Source organism: Symphodus melops (assembly GCF_947650265.1).
Source record: "Symphodus melops genome assembly, chromosome: 12".
Taxonomy (NCBI): domain Eukaryota; kingdom Metazoa; phylum Chordata; class Actinopteri; order Labriformes; family Labridae; genus Symphodus; species Symphodus melops.
Window position 1 is genome coordinate 20,906,770 of NC_136702.1, and position 22,965 is coordinate 20,929,734.

Genomic DNA, 22,965 nt, shown 5'->3' on the forward strand with positions numbered 1-22,965 from the left:
GGTTCGCTTTCCAGATAAAGTTAATCTTGATTTGGTTGACAACAACAACAAGACGTTCAGAAAACTCCAAACAATGATGCTCGTCTCATATATTACATTAGACCAATTCGTGAAATATGTTTTTCCTCTGAATTGATATCAGGAGAGGACTAATAGATGGATGCAAAACAAATACAAAATATTCTTGCTTTTGCTCTTAAAATCCTCCCTCTCCTTCCTCTCCTGCCCAAATCACTCAACTGCCCAAGTCAACTGTAGATTAGTGGTGGAGTCGGTCCCCTCTCAGCCAGAAAATTGGGGGTTCGATCCCCAGCTCCTGCAGCAACATGTCTTGCTTTGTTCGCGATATATGACTGGATACTTCTGATGGTCACCACTTTACATTGCCATCAGTGTGAAAGTCCATTTACCTTTCTTTCCAGAGAAATACCAAAATGAGATATAACAGTGTGTATGTTTTGATTACTTTGCTGTGGAATGCCTCCTTTAATGAAGTTTAGTTGACCATGTCCACTTTTAGTGTCTGGACTCTCCGTGCATGTAAACATTGACATTGGATGTTCAGAGGTGTGGTGACAAAATCAATCAAAAGTCCTATCATGTCAAAGGGATTGCTTGTGGCTACAGATAATTGGGGAACTGTCTCTGGTAAACCTAATGTATTATAGAACTCTGTGGTGACCAGGCTAATGTTAGAAAACATAATCATAACCACTTCAGAGAGAATCATGTTTTTCTTTTGCCCTAATGGTCTAAATAAATCACTGCAGCTTTAATTACATGCAGGGAAATTGGAAACTTGTGGATTTAAAAAACGAATTGAGAGAAACCTTAAACTTCTATTTATAGACGTAACCCTGTTGGTCCAGCCTGTACATGTATGTACACACTACAGAGAGTCACAAAGTAATCACAGGCCTCGAGGGAAGCTGGTGGCTACAACACACATTTAACATGATTCAACATGACTGGACCTGTCGAGAATCACACCCATATTCCAGGCACCAGCACAAAGTGAGCGCAGTTCTTGTCAAAACACATACACAAAAGGTGTAATTACCTCCAGTGGTTTACAGCCTGTTGTGTCCAGTTTTCTATTTGTCTCACTCTCTCTTTAGTCAAACTTTGTGAGAGTAATACTATCTATCTATCCATCCATCCATCCATCCGTGGAAGCAGTTTAAAACCTTTGTCGAAGTGTTGCATATTCTGAATCTGTTTGTGGCTTTTAGTTTGTCAGCGGGCTCGTACGATCTTTCAAAAGTGCCCAAATATAGTGTAAAAGATAGCCACACATCTAATGCTGTCTACAATTAGAGGTCACAAGAAACAAAGGAACATTACAAGTTTGAAAGTTTGCTGATTTATCTGGACACAAAATCAACAAGGTTCAAAGAAATGGTTTAGGAGACACAAGAAGTAAGTAAGTTAACAGTAAAATGTGCACACACACACACACACACACACACACACACACACACACACACACATACACACAGCAGGTTGGTATAAGGTATCACAGGGATCTCCTGTCTCCCCATGGACATACCTCGTGTTGCCTGCCTGCTGCCAGACCACATGGTCTATCTGTAGCAGTTATTGTGCGTGTGTATTTTATACATATATATCTAGGTTTTATAAATGTGCATAGATGAAACCTAGATTAAATATGTATATGATAATCTGCACCAACTTTGAAGAATCAGAGTGAAATGTTAATGAAAGGCGTTGGTTGAACTCTTAGGTAAAAACATCCAGAGGAAGCGCTGTGCGGGGGGTCAACATGACCACAATACCAACAAGGGAATATTAACAAGGAAGTGGTGTTGCAGTGGTTACATCAGTTAAATCCTGCACACACACTCAGAACTTCTAATTGCTGAAAAAAGTTAACAAAACAGATTTACTTCTGTGCTCGAATTTTTATTCACATTATGAATCAGAAGTTAAATATCCTTATATACAATACACAGAAAAAAAAACAAAACCCCACAAATGGCCCCCAATTGTTTGGCTGCAGCCACTTGCATTTAATAACATTGTATGTGTTGCAGGTTTCGCTACCTGTATATTTTTGTTCTTTCAAGATTTTTTTCATGAGTTAACCAACCCAACTAGCTTTGTGTTTTTGTTGTTGCCCCTTTAATGACTGTAACCTTATAAATAACGTTTTATGTCTAGACACAATCGTTTTGATTTCAGTCAAACTACACACTCCAAAGGATTTGATCCGCCCGGTTTGTGACCTCTCGGGGTGAGAGACTCTCTGACAGCTCGCAGCGGTAATCCGGTAATCTAAATTTGGAAATCCTGTCATCTAAATTTGGTACAGCATTGTCCACTAAATGTAAAACTAGTCAGACTCAGTCTTAAGGCAAATCACTCTCTTGTATACCAGTGTTGTGATAAGTACTCTGTGATTGAATACACGTATGCATCAAGCCTTTGAAAGTTATGAGACACAGGACATAGACTTGATTGAAAGATGTTTGAAACTGAAGGTAAACCTTTTCTTAAGTTCTACTGATGACTCTTGTCTTGACTTGGTGTGGTGATTTGGCCATGCTTGTGGCAGCTTTTTTTTTTTTTTTTTTTATAGCTATTAACAGGACAGCAGAACATGTTTCACAGCCTGGCACCTACAAGTGTGGTTTGCAGGTTCAAGGACACACATAAATTCTCCTTTTCCCTCCACTACAACCTGGTTAGAGTTACTCCCTCTCAGGCTCATGAGTCTTAAGAGGCTTGTGAATGACCAAAATTGTTCCAATCAGTTTCTTCTGAAAAATAGAGCAAATTAAACTTCGATTCCAGTTAAAAATCTTAAAGAGAGAAATCATCCTTCCAATCCGACCAAAGTCCTTTGGTAACTGAGGAGTGGCAGAGTGTATTGACTTGTTAGAAGTAGTTAACTTGGTTTCCAATCACAGGATGGAGATCTCATTTTGGACTGAATCTTCTCATATATAGGCTTCCCAGCAGGTCATCTTCTGGTTTGGAGTGGTAGTGACAGGTTGGAGTTGCTGGCACACTCTCACACTGGCTCTGAGTTTGGTTGCAGCAGAAGGGCAATTTTGGTGGAGCCTCGATAGACAGGATGGCATAGTTGGCAAAGCAGAGTATGACAGAACTCTGAGGCAGATATGGAGGGCTGAGAATACACCAGACTGCGATGGAGTGGACTAGACAGGTTGGCATTTCTGGGTTTGGTGTGGTCATTGGATGACAGGTGGAGGAGAAGGTCTACCAGAACGTGGTGACTTGCCACGTTAATCATCTCAATCCACAGGATGTATACATTCAACTTTGTCTCTTTCAGTACCTTTTTATGAATGCTCATGTCTGATAGCTTCTCTTACATCATGAAAGGGTTCTCCTCACCGTCCTACCGGGTGTGTATCCACTGAAGCAGCCACTCCTGCTTCCTGTTTGCGTCTGAGCCAAATTGTCCTTTTGCCAGACGTTGGTAACTTGGCACTCTGTCTCTTCCTTTTCCATGTGGTGATCACGTATGTCCGTCCAGGAGAAAGTCTGTCAACACACTTGGGCTGTTGCAAGTAGGATATGATGACTTACTCTGTCAAAATGTTCAATTTTAAGAGACAGAGACAGAGCAGTGTCTAAAATTGCACCAATACACAACATTTCAGTACCAGTACTAATTAAGATAGCGTGCAGGAGTTTTCTAAATGAAGAACATGAAATATCGGGCCAATATTGGGTGCGTCGCTCTTTTCTTTTCTGTTGCCATGGACTTAAAACAGGTTTAGAAATCATTTGTTTGACTACTGTTGTATTAAAGATTAGAATTGTGGTATCATTGCAACGACAAGATGACACATTTAAAAACACTTTGAGCTATGCATGTACTTTTCTTTGTATGCGTTTCTACAGGCCTTATTCCTTCGTGTCACTGGAGAGATAGAATAACTGTTGCTGAGGGGTGTACATATGGTCAGGTCACAAAGGTCAACACATTAGAGTATGCATCAGTGTCCAGAGTCTCTCAGAGAGCCTGCATTGTAACTATGAACAGCAATAACCCCCAGAAGGACATTACATATTTAATAACATATGAAAACATATATTACGATAACAAAGAGTCCGTCCTTGCACGTATTTCCATAGAAATGGTCTAGAACAGAAGAAGCGGAGTGAGCTGTGAGAGGTGGTGAACCTCTCTGTCTCATCTCTCTTGAACTTTATCGCTGTTTCCACTTGTACAGAAGATAATAGTTGTACTGTCGAGAGGAAAAGGATTCAATCAGACTCTGAGACAGTGACGCAGTTTGGACAGGATGGATGAGTACCTTGTTTAGAGCGAACAAGGGTGCTTTGTAGGGAAATGAGTGGCTGTACACACAGTATCAACTACAGAGAACCAATCATAGGGCCTACTAACCACTATGACTTAGAGTATATTAAACCAGGAGCTAGATAATGTAAAGATGAGCAGTAGTTTGGGATTGTGTTGGATTACACATTTATACCATTGACCAATTTGAAAGGTATTTATTTAGACGTGCTGGAAGCATGGTTAGTTGAATAGCGGTGTTATCAGCCCAAACTAAAATATGGAAACAAAATACAGATCTAACTGCCATTAATTTGCACTAACACTCATTGTTCCCAGATGATAACCCCTAACACTTGTTATATAGACTTTTCTCCAAGCACTAGCTGCAAAGAGGTAAAGGTTGGAGTAGGAGATTGCTTGGATAATTAAATGACTGGAACTCATAAAGGAAACACCAAACCTACAGATTAACAAACAATATATGACATATAAGGTGCAGATTTTATTGGTCATTTTCATTTTTTAAATTTGTGAATTGTGTGTTTCTTACTCTTTTTTTTTTTTTTTTACTGTTAAAGATTTTTAAATAATGGAAAGAAGAAACTAAACTAAATGCTCAGTTTGCATGAATTCTAATAACACAATAAGGGTTTTTTGTGGATGAAAGTGGATATGGTTGGAAACCAGGGAGAGAGGGTGGTGAATGACAAGTTAATAATGTTAATAAATTATCTTTTAAGGTTATACTCACAGCTCTTTGAGAGTGGGACAGCTTCAGTTTCTAAATTCATATTCAGTTTTGTGTGGAGGGGATATCATGGAAGTCAGGCTATCATCACGATGTCCAAAAACAAAAAGGCTGAAATGCATAAAGAGGGAGGAGGAATGGTTGCTCCTCCTGCTTTCCTCCCAACCCCATTATCATTCATCCTAAAAGTGACCTACTAAAGTGTACTGATTTATATGAACATTTCTTATTAAAAAGTTTTCTTACCTAAACCTCTGAAGAGATTTTTTGAAAGAGAGCTTTTATTAGTTTATAAGGCATTTTACTTGTAATGCATCTCCACTTAAAAGAACATGGTTCCTTCCTCGTACAAGCGTGTCCCCTACCTCACTCTGGATATTTGTTTGTTGTGGTAACCATGGCGATGTTCTCTCATCACTGTGTGCTAAGGCAGAAAGCACTTGACCTGTCTTCCTCTCCAGGCGCTGGAGGTCATCATCTGCTGAGCTCGGTCATGGCTGGACCGCCAATAAACCTGCCTGCTTTCCATGAAAAATGTTTCCTGTACACACACAGATAATTACACACATCCATACATTCTTCCTTCTGTTTCTGTATACCTTCTGTGCCAACAACCGTTTAACTGGATGTGAGTATGTGCTTCAAACGAAAAATAAAGGTGGCAATCAGTATATGCAACTAATGGGAGGTATGTGTGTGTGTGTGTGTGTGTGTGTGTGTGTGTGTGTGTGTGTGTGTGTGTGTGTGTGTGTGTGTGTGTGTGTGTGTGTGTGTGTGTGTGTGTGTGTGTGTGTGTGTGTGTGTGTGTGTGTGTGTGTGTGTGTGTGTGTGTGTGTGTGTGTGTGTGTGTGTGTGTGTGTGTGTGTGTGTGTGTGTGTGTGTGTGATTGCTTGGCCTGTCTCTCGCCTATCAAACTCTGGTGTCATCTTTCCTCCATCTGCCACTGCCACCCTACTGATGTGCACACACAGAGACACACACACACACATTCAGCCTTCATATACTGTAAAACTCTAATCGCTACACTTGTTTAGTCTATTTTATTCTTTATGTCCTCTTCTGGGGAAAGTCTCTGTAAGGTCTCTTCTTCTCTTTCTGCAGACAAGGATGTGACTTTGGTGAGTTTGTCTGCTTTCCTGCTCTCGGTTTTTGTTTTCTACTTTTAGTAAGAGAAACAAAGAAAGCTTTGCCCGGAGTTTAATATTGAATGCATTCAGTGTGTGTTTGTGTGTTCGATATGAATATTTAATTCAGCCCCTCCCTCCATCATGTATTAATCATGGAGCAGTCTGCTAAGGCTGAAAATAGCGCCTAGCAACCCAGAAAAATAAAATCCATAGTAGTGGTGGGTATGTCGTGTGCTTGTGCTTGTTCATGTGTGACACAGCACATGGCCTCCGCTCACATTTTCCCTTTTCTACACACTTAGCTGCCTTTCTTCACGTCTGTCTGTGTCCACTGTTTACATGCTGGTGGTGATGGACACAGATATTCTGCCAGTTTTGTAGTGTTGCTGTCTTTTTTAAAAAGTTGTCTGTTTTTTTTAACCTTTCTTCGTAAAGATTCTTAACTGCACTCTGAATACTTCCCACTGTGTCTGCACTGCCTGACATCCACCGAGTACAGGCAAGTTAGAAATATGCAGGAGTATACTGACCCCACCATCCCAACCAGCTGCCACTCTTTAGGATAAACTGATGTTTGCAGAACACAGCATCTACTGCTCTATCTCATAGACAAATTGTGCCTTGAATGTATGACTTATGTGTAATACATGTAAATGAATATATTCAAATATTTGTCGTGGTTTCATTTCCAAACAAAAAGTGTTTCTATACGGATCCAAATCCAGTTCAGCTCTCAACATCACACCACCTGTCAATCAGGCCTCTACATTGTGTTCAACATTGTGTAGGGAGGGAAATTGTGTTTCCTCCAGCTTCAGACACGTTTAGTCCGTTCAACTTAATTGTGAAGACTTGCAGTAGTTTGGTCTTAAATTGTTGCTGCAGTTTTTGGAGATAATAGGGATTCGGGGAAATAGAAGATTTGTCTGTGTGCATTTCTGAAACAGTAATTCACAGTGATCTCTTTGCTTAACCTGGTTTGAATATCATCTTTCTCTGTCTCCGACTTTACTGGAAAGCTATCATCAACTTCAGTCTTTTTCTTGTCACTTTAAAATACTTATTTCCCTTTTTCAGCCTTTTAGTTTCTCCATATTCTGGTCTGCTCCTCCATAGCTCCTTTTTCTTGTGCATTGAACACATATGTTGTAGATAACGTAGTTGGCCATAGCTGGCTTTGCATAAATCAGCTGCTGGTTTTGATACTGAACACCACATTAAAACATTTTTTTTTCTCGTCTCTAACAGGTAGCTTGACCAGCAAGGATCATCCGTTGGAACTTCTTAAACCGCCTGCAAACAACCATTTCGGTAAGTTTACATTTACATGTCTGCTTGTTGGAGACATGCTGTTTGTGAGCTGAACAACTGATGGATGGAGTTGAAATTGTTGGAAGTCACGGCAGAAATGATTACCTTCCATCACCTCGAAAAATCAATATTTCTCAAATGCAAACCGCCATGATTTTCAAAGCAGTGAATGCTGACTGTGGGACTTACTGTAAATTGTGGTAGATAAATTGAAGAAAACACAATCAGTAAGGAAAGGATGCTCTGGTCTAACTAAAAAAGGGGAGGAAGAAGGAAAGCACCATGGCTATGTTCAGGCACCCTGCTGTAGACTGAAGGATGTACAGTTGAGAGCTTTTATTTAATCAAATCAAATGCGAAAAAAAACACAGACCAGTAAGACCACACTGTATCTTCTTTAATACAACTACACTTTGACTGGGTTTATTTGATATTAAATAAGATGGGAAAAAAAATCTCTTTTAAGCAAACTGACTGGGAAAAATACACGTTAGTGAGGCTGATGTGGCTGAGCATACAGGGCGACCAGTACGACATCTTATAATGTCATATCCCTAAAATCCACAGCCATGCTGGCCATTCTGAAACTTCTTTATAAGTGACCTCTGGAAAACCCAGAGCACATAAGCACCAGATATTCATTTATTTATAGGTGCTTCCCTGCTCTTAGCCTGTTGGGATGCTCTCTCTCTGAGCTGAGTGATGGATGCAGTCATGTCCTCTGGTTAACTGCTGTGTAATGCACCACAGGTGATGCAGAACATCAGTGTGGTTTGTGATTTGGCGATAACGTGGTTGGCCTTAGCTTGCTAATGCACGGCTCAGAAAACACACACCGTCAGTACGAGGAAACTTATCATTTACTCTTGAGTATGTAATCATTTCCACCCACTGACGTTGCACTTTGTTTTTAGTAAATGGCAATGTATTATTCAGAGAAAGTCTCCTTTTAGAAGTCACACTGCACATGGGCCTAAGTACAAGTGAGAGGAGACAGTTTGTTGGAACTTCACGCTCTTGTTGACAGGAACGTGGGATGATCACGCCACATCAGCATGTCATCAACCCACAAGCGGTATGTTGGTCCCATGTGGCAGGAGGAAATGCTGATGCAGCGATGATGTCACAGAGATCGCTTGCCAAGACCTGAAGCCTTCGTCTGTTAATAGCATGTTTCTGTGCTCGCAGACAAGTTATGCACATATTCACCCTCCTTTAAAGCTACTTCATCCTCGGTAGGAGTCTTTTTGACAGCTTTTCAGAAATATAGAAAGAATGGTTGCTTGAACTGAACACTTGGGCTTATAATTGAAAGTGTAATTTCTTGGACTTGGACGTGAAAAGAAAAGTCCTGACTTTAAAAGTCCTCCCAAAAACCTCTGATACCAAGACAGACAAATCCTACACTGTGCTGCATTGTGTTTAAAGTAGGATATTTGAACTTTACAAAAGCTCCTCTTTTTAACACATTATGACAAGTGGCTGTTGGAGGATGCAAATGTAGAAATGCTATTCATCTGTTTCATTCAGTTCTAATGTAAAGGAGGAATGTGTGATATTTTACACATAAATACAGCAGAAATCCAGGTTATCCTCCTTAAAATATCTCTCCGAGTCATGACTGTCTACAATGAGTGTGACGCACGAGTCTCACTGTCTGTGATGTTGTCTGAGCTGTGTTTACATGAAACATCTGGTCAGCTCCTCTCCTTACGTTTAAAATCTGCTTAAGTGACGGACTATAGAAGAGAAGAATAACATACTGTACTCACTGCTTTAAAGGAACGGCATGGAACATTTTTAGATCACAGTCATTCTGTGTAAATGTACACACAGTGTGAAGCTTCGAGTAAACCAAAGAGTGCTTTAGCATTAGCCTGCTTGCACAACAATGCAGCTCAAGAAAACGACAATTTTGTCCACCGCTTGCGCTCCGTGCTTCCTTATGGTGCGTTCCAGTTTGATAACTCCTTAGTTCAAACACGTGTGGTGTGTCACTGGAGGAGAGCCGAGGATTCAGTGTGGCATAGGTGATGACAAACAGCAGTTTGTTTTGGTTTCATGGCTGTGTTCAAGGGCGACATTGACTGGTTAACAAAAGTTTCAAAATCATCCTTTAAGTTTTCAAATCTATTTTTCGTACTTTTGCTCTCTTTAAAGAGTTTTCATAAGTCCAAATGTTCATTACATTTCTTTATTTATACTAAGGGTATAGAGTTAATGTTAAAATGAATGCATCACTTGCTCTTAAATTTAGAAACTGCAGACTTATAACTAGAAAATAAAGCTACAGCAAAGGCATCTAGATCAGAACTGTTACTGTGTACCTCTATAGCCCATCAGACCCAGCCTGTCAATCAAATGACACTTAGAAATTCAGAATTTGTTACAGCCCTAATAATAACAAAATGTTTAAATGCCTGCCAAAAAAAGACAACAACATTTTATTGGAATACGTACACTACAATGCTGTGTGAACACAATCATGGGACGTGTTAGAATTAATTAAGTGGGTGCCAAGAGCCTCAGTAACACTTCCTGTGTGTGTGTGTGTGTGTGTGTGTGTGTGTGTGTGTGTGTGTGTGTGTGTGTGTGTGTGTGTGTGTGTGTGTGTCCTTTATTGGTTTATTAGTCTATTACAAAACAGGACTGAATAAGAAGGCAACAGCTGGAGCCGACGCTGGTGACCCTAAAATCCTTGGTTCTTTGTGTGTTTTCGTGCATTCTTTATTAAGAGAAGTTCCCCCTCATAAAAGTAGAATACATGTCAGTCAGAGAAAACGGCAATTTCGAACAAATTGATAAAGAGGAAGAGTGAGGTGAAGGAGGATGATGACGAGGACGACGGCTGGGTGATGGAGACAGATTTGGGTGCATATTAAGCAGGATGACTAAATGATACACAGGAGGAGGTACGGTAAGAGGAACAGAAGTCAGCACCTCTCAGAATCACTTCCACACATACACGGCAATGTGGGTTTGAGCATCTGCTTGTATCCCTTAATGTACATGTGACACGAGGAGAATGAGCCCAATGTAAAGCGCAGATAAACATGTTTTGATAGATGTGTGTGTTTGTGTGTGTTTGCGAAGCACGTTTCTCCATCCATCCCGCCGTACAGCCTAAACTAAGCTCTTTTCTCCCCAAGCCAAAACAGCTTTCTCCCACTCTGCACAAATTAGCAGCAGCCCACGCTCCACTCACACATGACTGTCAAAGCACAGACACTGTAGGGAGTGAGGAGGAGTGAGGAGAAGGTGAGAGAAGTGATGAGGAAGAGGGGAGGGGGAGGCAAATTGAGAAAGTAGGATAAGAGAAAAAGAGGAGAGAAAGAAGGATAATGTAGACCAGAAGTGTTGTTGAGATTGTCAGAGGTCTTTTTCTGGCTTCTTTCATCACAGAACGGTGAGCTAGGTTGGTGATCATCAAAAACGTGACAGTTGTGGGTTTTTTTTTTTTTTTTTAGTAATAATGCTTTGTGCACATGTCCGTTTTCAGTCTGCACTGAGCTGATATTAAAGCTTAGCAGAAAATGAGGCAGGGTGCAAGCTGGGAGACGAGGATGGAGAGCTGTTCCCACAGAAAGAAGCAGACCCTGGTAGTCAGCTTCTGTTATTTTCTGAATGAACTGCTCATCCTTATTAAAACTTGTTAATTATATCGGCGCAGCCAAGATAGAAGGAGAGGGAGTGAGCAAAAGGTAAAATTAGTCCAATGAATGAAGGAAAGTGTGAAAACAATGAGACACATTTGTCTCTGCCTTTTAAATGGGCTTTGGCAGTACCGCATTTTGATGCGGTCAAGCCAATGAAGCCTCGTTGAATTAGGATTTGCGAGACAGCGACCTGGGAGGAGAGCAGGAGCAGAGGTGGATGAGCAGAAAAAGAGGGATGAGGAAAGGCACATTATGCAAATATCAGCAGGCTCATTACCATTTCAAAACTCTGGGAAGGAAATTACGAAAAGTGGAGAGAAGCATACTTTTGGGTTATGCCAAATTCATTCTCGCTCTCTCTTTATTTCTCTTAAATCTTCTTCTCGCTCCCTCACTCACACATTACCAGCCCTCCCGCTTGCTTTTGCACTCAACTCCACTTGTATTTCTCAGTATGAGATGCTATTTCTGTGCTCACTTGGCCTCTTATTTTACATGCTAGGTCTGCACATTTAGCTGATATACTGGGTAGCTGCTTTATATGGTAAAACTTTTAAATACAGGGTAGAAATCTTCTTTTTCTTTCTTTTTTGATAAGATCAGTACTGTTCAGCAGAGTCATTCCAGTTATATTTCAAGAAGATTTGTTCCACTCGTTACACCACTACACCCAGTTTTAACCACTGAAACAGCAGCATATAGCCATGTTTTCATGCATTTATGTATTCTCATTCCAAAGAGGGCTAACACAAACACTTTGTCATGGCTCTGGGCGTCTCATCCATCAGCTCCAATATTACAGTCACAGAGCAACCGCAGTTAATGATTGATAAAGTCTGCTTCGGTTGAATGATCAGCACAGGACTATAGACAGGGGTTCCATGTAAACCAAAACTCATATCACTAGTTTTAGTGGAGATGACTAATTCCCCAGTTGGTTAAATGGAAATGTAAAGTGAGATGAGTTAACTTGTCCATAGTCAAGAAAACATAGAACATTGAATTAAGTTGAGAAGAAATATGTCTTGTGTTATAATTGTCATGAAGTGTGATAACATTACAGAATGAGCGGGATCAAAAATGTCAACAAATAAATAATGTTAAGGTGGTCTGCCGGGTGTGGCTAACGTTATCAGTGCTGGCTCCACCAGCCTTTGAGTCCTCCTTACTGGTAATCTTTGTACCTGTGCTGAATGTGGCTATGCAATTCTCAGCTTTAAAAGCCATAACCTGAAAAAACGTACACAACTTTTCTGACTTTTTATGGATCAATACACTGCAAAACTCTGCTGCTCCTGCTGGTTGATATCGGGCCATTTGCTGGAGCTAAAGCCCTGGCAAGTGGCCAATGGCTGCATTACAACTTAAACACAATATTTAATCAGCATTGACGGCTTTTGTCAAAGTCACTTACACCAATGCAATGTTTTGTGGTGGTTGGCCTGACATTTTGACCAATTGTAAGCTTTTAGAAATCATGTTGCGATGACATTGGACAATCTCTGGCCCAAAATAACATCCAGATAACTTTTTTTAAGACGAGAGTCGAAATGTCCTTCTCAATCTAAATTTCATTTTCATTATTCATACTATCATCTTGTTTCCTACCTATTTAAATATTGACATAGAGGGAAATCTTCATCTTGCAATTACTGAAAACGTCAACACTTTTTGTGAAATCTGGGATTACACCCTATTCACTCACAATTTTTTCCTCCTTGCTTTGAATCTCTCTGAATGTTCCTCATGTGGGTGATTTGCTGTGTATTATATTGTTAATAACAGACCCACTACATGAAGAGAAGCAATTGGAAAATCAGTTTAAAGAAAGGATTAGTGTTGAAATGCCAGAGATGAAGAGTGAGGTGTGTTCCAGAGGACACTGTCTGTAGGTCACTATGACCGTGCGTAGACACTTGTGCGACAGCCAGACCCCCGCTGCCTCCCTCCCCACTAGTGTGTGTGTGTGTGTGTGTGTGTGTGTGTGTGTGTGTGTGTGTGTGTGTGTGTGTGTGTGTGTGTGTGTGTGTGTGTGTGTGTGTGTGTGTGTGTGTGTGTGTGTGTGTGTGTGTGTGTGTGTGTGTGTGTGTGTGTGTGTGTGTGTGTGTGTGTGTGTGTGTGTGTGTGTGTGTGTGTGTGTGTGTGTGCTTGACCTTAATCCTGACACTGAAATATGTGTGTTTGTGCTTGTGTAGGACATGTCCCTTTACATGTACAGAGCAGAGATTTGGGGAACTTGGCAGGAAAATTCATTGGGTCCACTTCCGTACCCGTTCTCTCAACCACACTCTCTTTTTTTGCTTGCCTTTGCTGCAGTTGATGTTTAAAATCTCAAGGGGAAGAGAGACTTCCCTGAGGAAAAGTAGTATCTATGGTGAGTCAAAACATTTTATTTTTAATCATAGAAGAAAAAAAAATGACCAATATCCTGTGCAATGCTGATATGATAACACATTTTACTTTTCAGCATATTTTCACTTTTGTGTTACAAATACCAACCAATAGATTGTATTGATTTTTTCCTTCCTAAACCCTAAGACTAACAGAAATAATCAACACCTGCTTGACTTGTCACTTATTCCTAATTGAAGATTACCTGTTTTGTGTACACACACACACACACTCTCACCAGGGAGCGCACATGCCCCTCAAGCCTTTGTGCCAATTCCCCAGATGGGAACCCAAAGCCCCCTACCGCCCCCACACACTCCCTGACCTGGCATGTGTGCAGCAGACTGGTGCCAGTTTGGTGCAGGCAGGAGTCAGTGGGCAGCTGCTTCTTTTCTTCTTTGCCACCATCAGGCTAAGACACACTTAAGAAAAACACACACACACACACACACACACACACACACACAATAAAAACCCTGTCAAAGTCATTGCCTAAGGATTGTTTCCAAACGTCTGTCCTGAACTGCACCTAAACGTATCGATATTTTCTTTAAATTGCATTTACAACTGAAAAAATTAGCCAATTGACTACTTTAGTGAAGTGGATTTTATTTGCCAAGCTTTGAAGACACTGCAGAATATTTTAGGGGTCTCAATCACACGGTTGGCGTTTCAATCTTTTCTACTGTCTGCATGTTGAAGTGTGTTGAATTAGTGTAAAAAGGTGAATATGACAAGTGGTCTTAACATGCTTTGAATCTGTATAAGTGAGGTCCAAAAAGACAATCAGTCAGTTAACTCATGTGCTGACCTTTTTTTTTATTCTGTGCCAAATCAAAACCGAAAGACGTCAAGGAGCAGGGGTGAAATCAGGTTTGATTGAGTTATGAAAGGAAAAAAAAAATACAGTTTACTAGTGTCTGATTATATCTGCAGACATACCCTAAGGTTGTGGCCTTCATGTCAACACTAGACACACACACAAACACACTCACATGCCCACTTTTCCCATTTGGCCTTAAGAAGAGCCAGACTTGTTTTTGTCTTCCAGCAGAACAGGCAATGCCTTAACCTACTTTGTCTGCCTCAGTGCCATTTCCCTGACAGCCACATCACCCAGACTGTGTGTGGTAGAATAAGGTTTGAGCTTTTGTGGTTTGGAGAAAATGGTTTTACCATGTTACCCTGTCATGAATTTTATATATGGCCTGGTGAGTTTTGCCGGGCTGGCTGGCTGGCTGGCTGGCTCAGACCTAGTTGTCTGGAGTGTGGAGTTATATTTGTTGTAATGTGCTTGCATGAATACACACTCTTTAGATTTGGAAATTGAAATGATTGTAAATTGTGTTCAGTACAGATTGACAGTGAGTTACAGAAGTACCTGAAACACAATCAAATTGCAGCACTGATTGGATTGGGATGCTTTTTTTCAAATATAAATCAAATCTGTGTTCTGTCTTCAAATGAATTAACAAAGTGTTTTTGTTAAGTTTTACTCTGTGAAGTTACTTCTTTTGTATCAAAGCTTTAGCTCTTTTAAAGAGTTTAAAGCCTCTTTCGCACTCCTGAAAATTGCTCGACAATGTCCAGGTTGGCTGCACATTAAACCCAATGTCAGAATCAGTTGACCTGCACTCTAAGCAGCCTGCACTCTTATCAAATAGTATGAATGGATGAATGTGTAACGGCAGCAGGTAAAAGCCTGGAACAGTTATGAGGGAACTCTGTTTCTTGTATATTCAACTCTCAAGTTTTTCTTTTTAATGCCCTTTCACATGTTGCAGTGACAATAACCCTGAAACAATAACCTACTGTGGGAGTACTACAGCACCTTCAGCTATGGAAATCTCCCACTTTGTCGGTCATGAGCTGTTCTGCAAAATGTGAGGATATAAAAATCTGAAAACTGTCCGTAAATGGTTCTGAATTTTTGAAAGAGACTGAAATTGAAATGTAAGAGACCAGCTCTTAAATTCCCTTTATTTGAGAAAGTAAGTGCTCCTGATCATTATTGCTGGATGTTAACATACTATGGTTTCCATTGGCTGCTCCTTCTACAAGTCAAGGCTGATGTGTGAGACAAAGTTAGGTATTCCTAATATATCGATTTTACCTCTGTCTTGTTTATGTGCTGAAGTTAAACAGCTAGATATACTGTATGTATATCTCACTTTGGCTTTTCACTTCCTCTTACACCTACTTAATGCAGAGGTGTGTTTTGTAAAGGCTTTTTAAAAGCCCAGGCAAGACCATATGATTCCAGAGGAGTTCTCTAGAAGCTATCTATTATGGATGACCACTCCAGGGTTTAGACCTTTGCTTTACACTCACAAGGGGCTCTGCTCGCTCCTGGCCAACAACGCCACCATGACCAGAGGCCGGCCTTTTCCTCATCCGGGAAGAGGAGTTCATTAGAGCCAAGCCCACAGCCATAATAGCTACAAGATGGACAGCAGTAATAGACTGCATTTACCCACACACTCCTGACAGAGAAGACATACACTATACATATTTGTCTTCAGTCATTTATACCAGTTTTCTGAGGAGATTGATGTTGCAAGAAGTCATTGAGATTACACTTTGGCACAGTGGAAAAGTCAGCTCAACAATAGACTGTGTCTTTTTTAATTACTGAATGACAGAATAAACATGCCTCGCTAGTGCACCATAAAACAACCAAAGAGACCTGTTCACATGTAAGAAAACTCTGCCAATCTCTAAAGAAATCTCCAAATCGTTTCTCAGATTAGCTGTTTTCACTCGCTCTATGACTCCTTTAATTCCTTACAGTTTGTACTTGAACTCTTCTTTCTTTATTATGTTGTGGCTTCCAGTTATATCATTTATACCTCTATAGTTGTGTACATCTCCAGGATTTATTGGTGGAGCCCATTTTAGCCCAGTGTAATCCTCGCTGTACATAAGAATCTGTTGAGTCTGGTTTAGAGCACTGGGGCATTCCCGTGACCCATGAGATTTGAAGTGCATTTGGATCACTGTGGTTAGCTGACATCTCTCATAACTTCAGTTTAGCATCGCCGACAGCTAATGGCTCTCTGTCTGCTGCAAACTCAGAGCAGACTGTGAAAGCATTACCATTGAGACGGAAGGAGAGGGCGTAAAATATGAATGAATGGAGCTCCCCACAGAAGCATGCTCCCTTAAAACAACTCTTTGTCTTACCTCGTCTGGGTTTTTTAGGAAGCTGGTTTCTAAGCTTTTGATGCTTTGAGGTTTTTCCTAGAACAGTCTGGAGTTGATTCTTGTTTTGGGTATTTTTGGAGAGCTTGTTTTACCCAAACAGTCCGAGGATCTGAGAACCGTCTCTTTTTTTTTGTGGTATTGAATTTGCACATGTACCTTTTTTGGCAGGATTCTACAAACAGATCATTCTTGCCTATGAACATTTTTACATATGAGCACACATTTAGCTAAATAATACTTATAGTATAACAATAGAAAGCCTTTCAAACCTGTGTTTTCTGAATTTGTGGATGAGTTTTATGGGCTTCTATCTTTTAGCAAATCAAAAAGTGTCACAAAAAGCCATAGAACCTTTTATTTGCTTGTTGGTTTGATGGTTTTTGTGACTGGAGAGAGTAAATTTAGGAATAGGGTCCGGAGGAACAAGCAGTACTGCTAAAATCCCAAGAAGTCAAGATCAGACCTCGATTCATTTTCTGCCAATCTTCTAGAATAATTAATAACCGTAAATTTTGGTTTGATCACATCAGAAGAAATATAGCTTTAACCATATTAGTGTCCGCTGGTCTGTAACACATTAGCTTTTCCTGATAGACCTTATACAACATAGAGGTAGTCTCAGCGATGTCCCGCAATGGTTTCTAAAAATGCGTTTGGAAGCCAATGGATGGCGGTCACCACATTGGAAAAGCTATCATCACCCAACTTTAGATAAATTTCAGGCAGACAATTACAACATACATACACATCAGTCAAATCAACCATTCTTCTTACAATATCCACTTAAAACTTACCCCTCATGTTTAAATCATCAAATATTGTAACATTCTGTAAAAAAAACAAAATCCCCTATACAGAAAGAGCATTTTAATATTGGTTCTTTCTGGATTCCTTGGTTTTTGCAGCAAGTCTCAAGTGGACACTCAAGGAACTGCAGGACTGGACATTACTTCCTGCTTTTTCCTGTTTGTGCTGTTTTTTAATCTTCTTGCACTGCATTCGATATTAAACACATTATTGTGAGGTTTAATAAAAATACAAACTACTTCAGACAGAAAAAATTAGACTTCTTTTATATTATTAGCAGCGATAAAATCAATGGAATTCCCCAAATGGCCACGGACAGTCTGGAAGTTTCATGTGACCGTAAAAGCATAAAAACAAATGTTCCTGATTTAAATCTGCCTTTCTTTTGTCTCTGATTTCCTCATATTTTATAACTAAACAGTTTGGCCTCTATAAGTTGACAGATCAATCCACTGTTTATAACCATGTATTTTCTTCAACTCTTCTCATAAACAAATGGTCCACAGCCCTGTGGGACAGGCGCTTGGTTCCAAAGATGATTTACCGTAGCTGCTTCACAACAATCAAGTTTATTGTCACTCAGCCAAATGTCTTTGTCTGTGTGGCTGCAACACTGATTCCTATCCACTTTTTCATAGAAACATGACGCACAAAGCAGAGCAGAGCAGACGAACACAAACACAACAAAACACTAATCACTGTAAACACCTTCTTCTTCTGAATGGAGCAACTTAGGTCAAAGAATCTTCTGCTTTGAGTCCTGAGGCCATGTTGCTGAATCTTTGAAATGGAGCGATGTATAAAAGGAGTGTTCATCTTCTAAGTCAGTTCTTCTCTTTAAGAAGGAGTGCACTCTGCCTTGCTTTTATTTCAACTTGCATACTGAAATAATTTAAGAGCAAACCTGAAAGCTGAAAACACTGACCTATAACACTGCAGATTGATTCTCTTGTGCTGATCTGCAAAAAAAGAAGAAATATGATTTGATAACTTCAATCCTTCTTCCTTGTATTTGCTAAGTATTACTGGCTTTATATTCAAGGGAGAAAGTACACGATTTAGGCACAAAAGAATACGTTCTCTACACTTCAGCTGTGTTGTTATTGCAGTATGAAATCATCAGTGTACTGTGCGGTCGGGTTTTCATATTCCGCATTAACTGAATGTTGTGATTTGTATAAGAAACTCAAAACAGAATCTGTTTTTATAGTTCAACAGAGAAAAGTAGTAATAGAAAAGCTTCATTATAAAAAGTCTAATGATTGCTCGGAATAGTACTGAGAGTAAATTCACTCTGTGTATGTTCAGATTTCCAGAGATAGTAATCATTGGGAAGAAAGAGAGTGTGAGAGAAAGGGAGGGAGGGATTCAGAGATGTAGAGAGGGGTTGCAGTGAGTGTGTGTATTATAAATAACCCAAATCAATAATAAAGGACCCAGTACCTCACATATTTGGAGTCAGGTCTGGGGTCCCCAGGGGAGACGGATGAAAAAAGCATCCCTCCACCCCCTTCAACTCCCCCTGTCACTTTGAGGAGGGGGAGGAGGGGGGGACAAGAGCATAAGAAGGTACAAAAATAAGCGTGAACCAGCCTGTGGTTATGGTTTGCATGGATGCTCTGTGTGTGTGTGTGTGTGTCTGTGTGCACGTGTGTACATTGAGAGGCGGATGCCGTCCATTACTTATTCATCAGGCCTGTCTGCCTGGCTGCCACACTCTGTATTTCAGCATGCCTTGCAATCATTATGCCACATGCATTATTTAAGGCACAAGTGCACGCTGAGTCTGATGCAGATAGCTACATGAGCTATTTATCTCGGATATGCTCACTTATCGCCTCGTCTGGCTCTCTCATTGGTTATAGCAAATAACCTGCACGAGCCCTCTGCCACAATAGAAGTTCACTGTCTTATCTTTGGCACATTTACAACCCCTCTCTCTCTCTACTGTAGCACCCTCACTTTCATCAAACAAAACAACGTGTCAATACAACATCACTTCTCTCTTCCAATGCGTGTTGGCAGAAAGTCCCGAGTGTAAAGACCGAATAGAAATGCACAAAACAACCAAAACACCATCAAAAAGGCTTTTAATGATTCACGGTATGTCACCATTTATAACATGCAATGCATCAGATCACATTCAGGGAAGTCATCACACAAATCAACTCTGATTCAACACAGTAAAATAATCACTCTAAAAGGCCAAAAACCACACTCTAACAACTGGCTTCTCCATAGACCTACCTATCAGAATCAGCTTTATTGGCCAGGTATGTTTAATGCACAAGGAATTTAACTTCGGTAGACTCTGTACAATGTAAACATTAAATAATAATAATTAGCTTAGAATATAAACAGGTAATTAAAGACTGATTTGTACAAGAGTAAATAAGATAATAGTGGTGAGTAGTGCAAAAGCATGATGAAGTAAACATGAGGGAGTTATCTTTTACAGTATTTACATAATAGAGTGTGAATATATGATCATTTAAATGAAATGATATATGTACTGTACATTCACAGTGACAGTTTAGTTCCAGAGTTATTTTACAGCAGCAGGTCTGACACTCTGTGACTGTTTTGCGTTCATCAGAGTGACAGCCTGGGGGAAGAAACTGTTGTTATGACGGGTTGTTTTGGCGTACAGTGATCCGTAGAGCCTGCCGGAGGGAAGGAGTTCGTCGCAAATGCTTCACTTACATGACCTTTTTTATGGTTGCTTAATGACTTCATACATTTTTTTCTTTGTTTTAAAGAAGTGCTTTAAAAATGCTAATCAGAAGAGTTTATTGACGATCGTGGCACAGTTCCAAAGGTTGAATCGTCGTTTAACATGCAGGGTGTTGAATGGTCTCGTTGTTTCCCTGCCTTCTATGTACTATAGCATGTTTAACTCTAAACAGCTGACACAAAACAAATCGTTCCATAGCACTCGACATGTTGTATCCTTGGGCTTGTTTTCTTCCTCTCTTTACTGAGACATGTATATATATACAAGCTGCTGAGCGTGAGTTCCACTTCGACAAGTTCATCGTAGTACGACTTCATCTGGACTTACATGTTTACATGCATTTTTAAAAAGTCCAGTTTTGGGTGGACCCAGTCAACAAATCCACTTTTTTAAGGCCATGTGAACACACTGACTTGCTTTCATGGATCTTTCATGCTGAAGTGTGTCTCTGATTTTATGGTCAGTGGTCCGTGTGTGTTTTACGTCTGTTGATAGAGTAAGTACGTTTTTAGGAAGTAAAAAAAAAAAAAAAGTAGGTTGTGTTGTCGCCAGAAACATTTAATTTACTGCCTGTCTATCAGAGGCCTGTACAGGATTTTTTTTCTCCCCACCTACTGATCTTTGACCCTTTTACTAACCAACTAACCGGAGGCACATACTTTGACCTCAAAGTTCATGAGGTTCTCTTCTGCTCAGGCTTGACAGTCTGGTCACAGCTGTCTGATCGGTGCTACTCTGCGTCTAAAGAGGAAAGAGGTGTTTGTGTGCGTGGGTGTTTGTAATCGTGGTTTTTTGCTCAGTAGCATTCATTGTTATCAGTGTCATGGCTGTGTGAAGCTCTGCTAAGCCTTTGACGTCAACACCATACAGCCAGCTGATAACACAGCTTGTTATCGCAGCCAGGTGTGTGGGTGCGTTGTCTCATCAAACAAAACTTGGCTTCCTGGATTCTATGGTGAACTTCAAAAATAGTACTGGCAAACACACACAGATAGAGACGACCCATACACTCACAAAAAGTTACATAAAGAGATGTGTGCAAAAAAAAAAAAATCAGTGTACACACATGAACTTAGATGATGTGGCTAGTGTTTCTTTTTCTTCCACAAACTACAAACAAAGACCTGATATGTATACATTTGTTACAATAAACAGAGTAAATGAATGCGTCATAGAGAACAGAGTGACAGCTGTGTGATCAGACTGTGCCTCATATTATGCAAAACAAGTCTAACTCCAGCTGGTTTAAAGGTGCAATATGGAGATTTGGTAGTGAAATGTAAAAGTTGAAGAAGTGAAACAATTCTGTGGGATATTTTTGGAACTGAATACACAAACTTTACTCGAAGAAAAAATAAATGGGTCCCTGCAATATTGTTTAGAGCCAACAGGCTATCAGGAGAGTTCCACTTTCACTGTTTTAGGCCCCCCCACCAAAACTTACATATGACGTTTTATCTTCACATAGTGTTCCTAGGACCACATTTTTCTCTGTGGAAAGTCTGTGTATTTGTTTATTATATAACATAAAACATAATCTGTACACTTCTCCAACTTTTATTTTTCTCTAGCAAAACTCCATAGTGCACCTTTAAAAACATATAAATAACCATTTAGCTCACCTTTCAGACTCGCACACACCCTCAGGTGTTCTCACGTGTCGTCACTGATTTAACTTCTCAACTGCGTAGGTGTGTATTGACTTTACTGACATCTCTCTCACTCGCTGGTTTTGTTCTACCTGGTAGGGTGGGTCTAATTGCACCTCATTCTTTCGAAGGTTTGTTTGACGTCACCTAATAACAGGTATAGTACACCCATCTGTAACAGAAGCATGGGTGTAATTAGTCAGGATAAGTCAAAAAGGAAACTGCACTGGATAATTTCAGGGTGTTGATCAGTGTACTAAAGAAGTTCATTTGTGAAAGGATGCCCACTTTATGTTGTCCAAAGCTGGTCTCAGGACATACAGTTCTCCTGTTGTTCACCTTTTTAACTCTTAAACTCTAGGTACTCTGCTTCTTTGTTTACCCAACTAAAGGTTTTGTCAGTTTTGTTTTCACTCTGGCACAGAAAAACTAAAATACCAACATGTATGAGACTCATGGAAGAAAGTTAATGGACTTTAGGATCTTAAGCTGTAAGTCTATAAAGTCTTTTCAGTGATGTCACAGAGTCAACGTAAAGCTTGTTCCTCAAAGTGTACAGCCTGTGATGTTGTAGATTTAACTAAACAAAATGTATCTTTACAACTAATGACTTGCACCTTTCACTTAGTTAGAGAAAGTAGTGCTGCCCTCCTCTGTTTATTGTTTCCCCTCTTCGACTTTAAAGTTACATTTTCCAAACAACTTGGACTGTATATCCTTCCAATAGGGGGGTTTTACAGTTGAGTCAGGAAACCTTTAAAAGAAAAGAAACAACTTTGCACTTCTGTCTTCTGTTTATGTAACTTCTGTTTAGACTGCAGATCACATCTTTTATATTGTTTTTTAGTGCTGTGGAGGTAGTCTGCATGTTCAAGTCCAAGACACAATTCCTACAGGTTAAATAATGCATATCATATGGTATGGTGTCTTTCATATTGTGTATGTCATTGACAGCTGTGGAGCATCTTTTGAATCTTTTTTCCTGTCACAGTCAGATTTAATTTACAAGTCTTCCAGTCTTTGAAACATTACTTTTGTGAG

At 40.0% G+C, this 22,965-nt stretch overlaps 1 protein-coding gene across 4 annotated transcripts in view; it reads left to right on the forward strand.

The window, feature by feature from the left end:
• hdac4 (histone deacetylase 4) overlaps positions 1 to 22,965 on the forward strand; it is a 119,152-nt gene that overhangs the window by 38,260 nt on the left and 57,927 nt on the right. For 3 of the 4 annotated variants that reach the window (XM_079357305.1, XM_079357306.1, XM_079357307.1), the window contains one exon: positions 7,421 to 7,483. In XM_079357305.1, the coding sequence (XP_079213431.1) occupies positions 7,421 to 7,483 (63 nt within the window). Of the gene's footprint in view, positions 1 to 7,420; positions 7,484 to 13,455; positions 13,514 to 22,965 lie in introns of all 4 variants that reach the window. The other variant, XM_079357308.1, reaches the window with a different exon arrangement.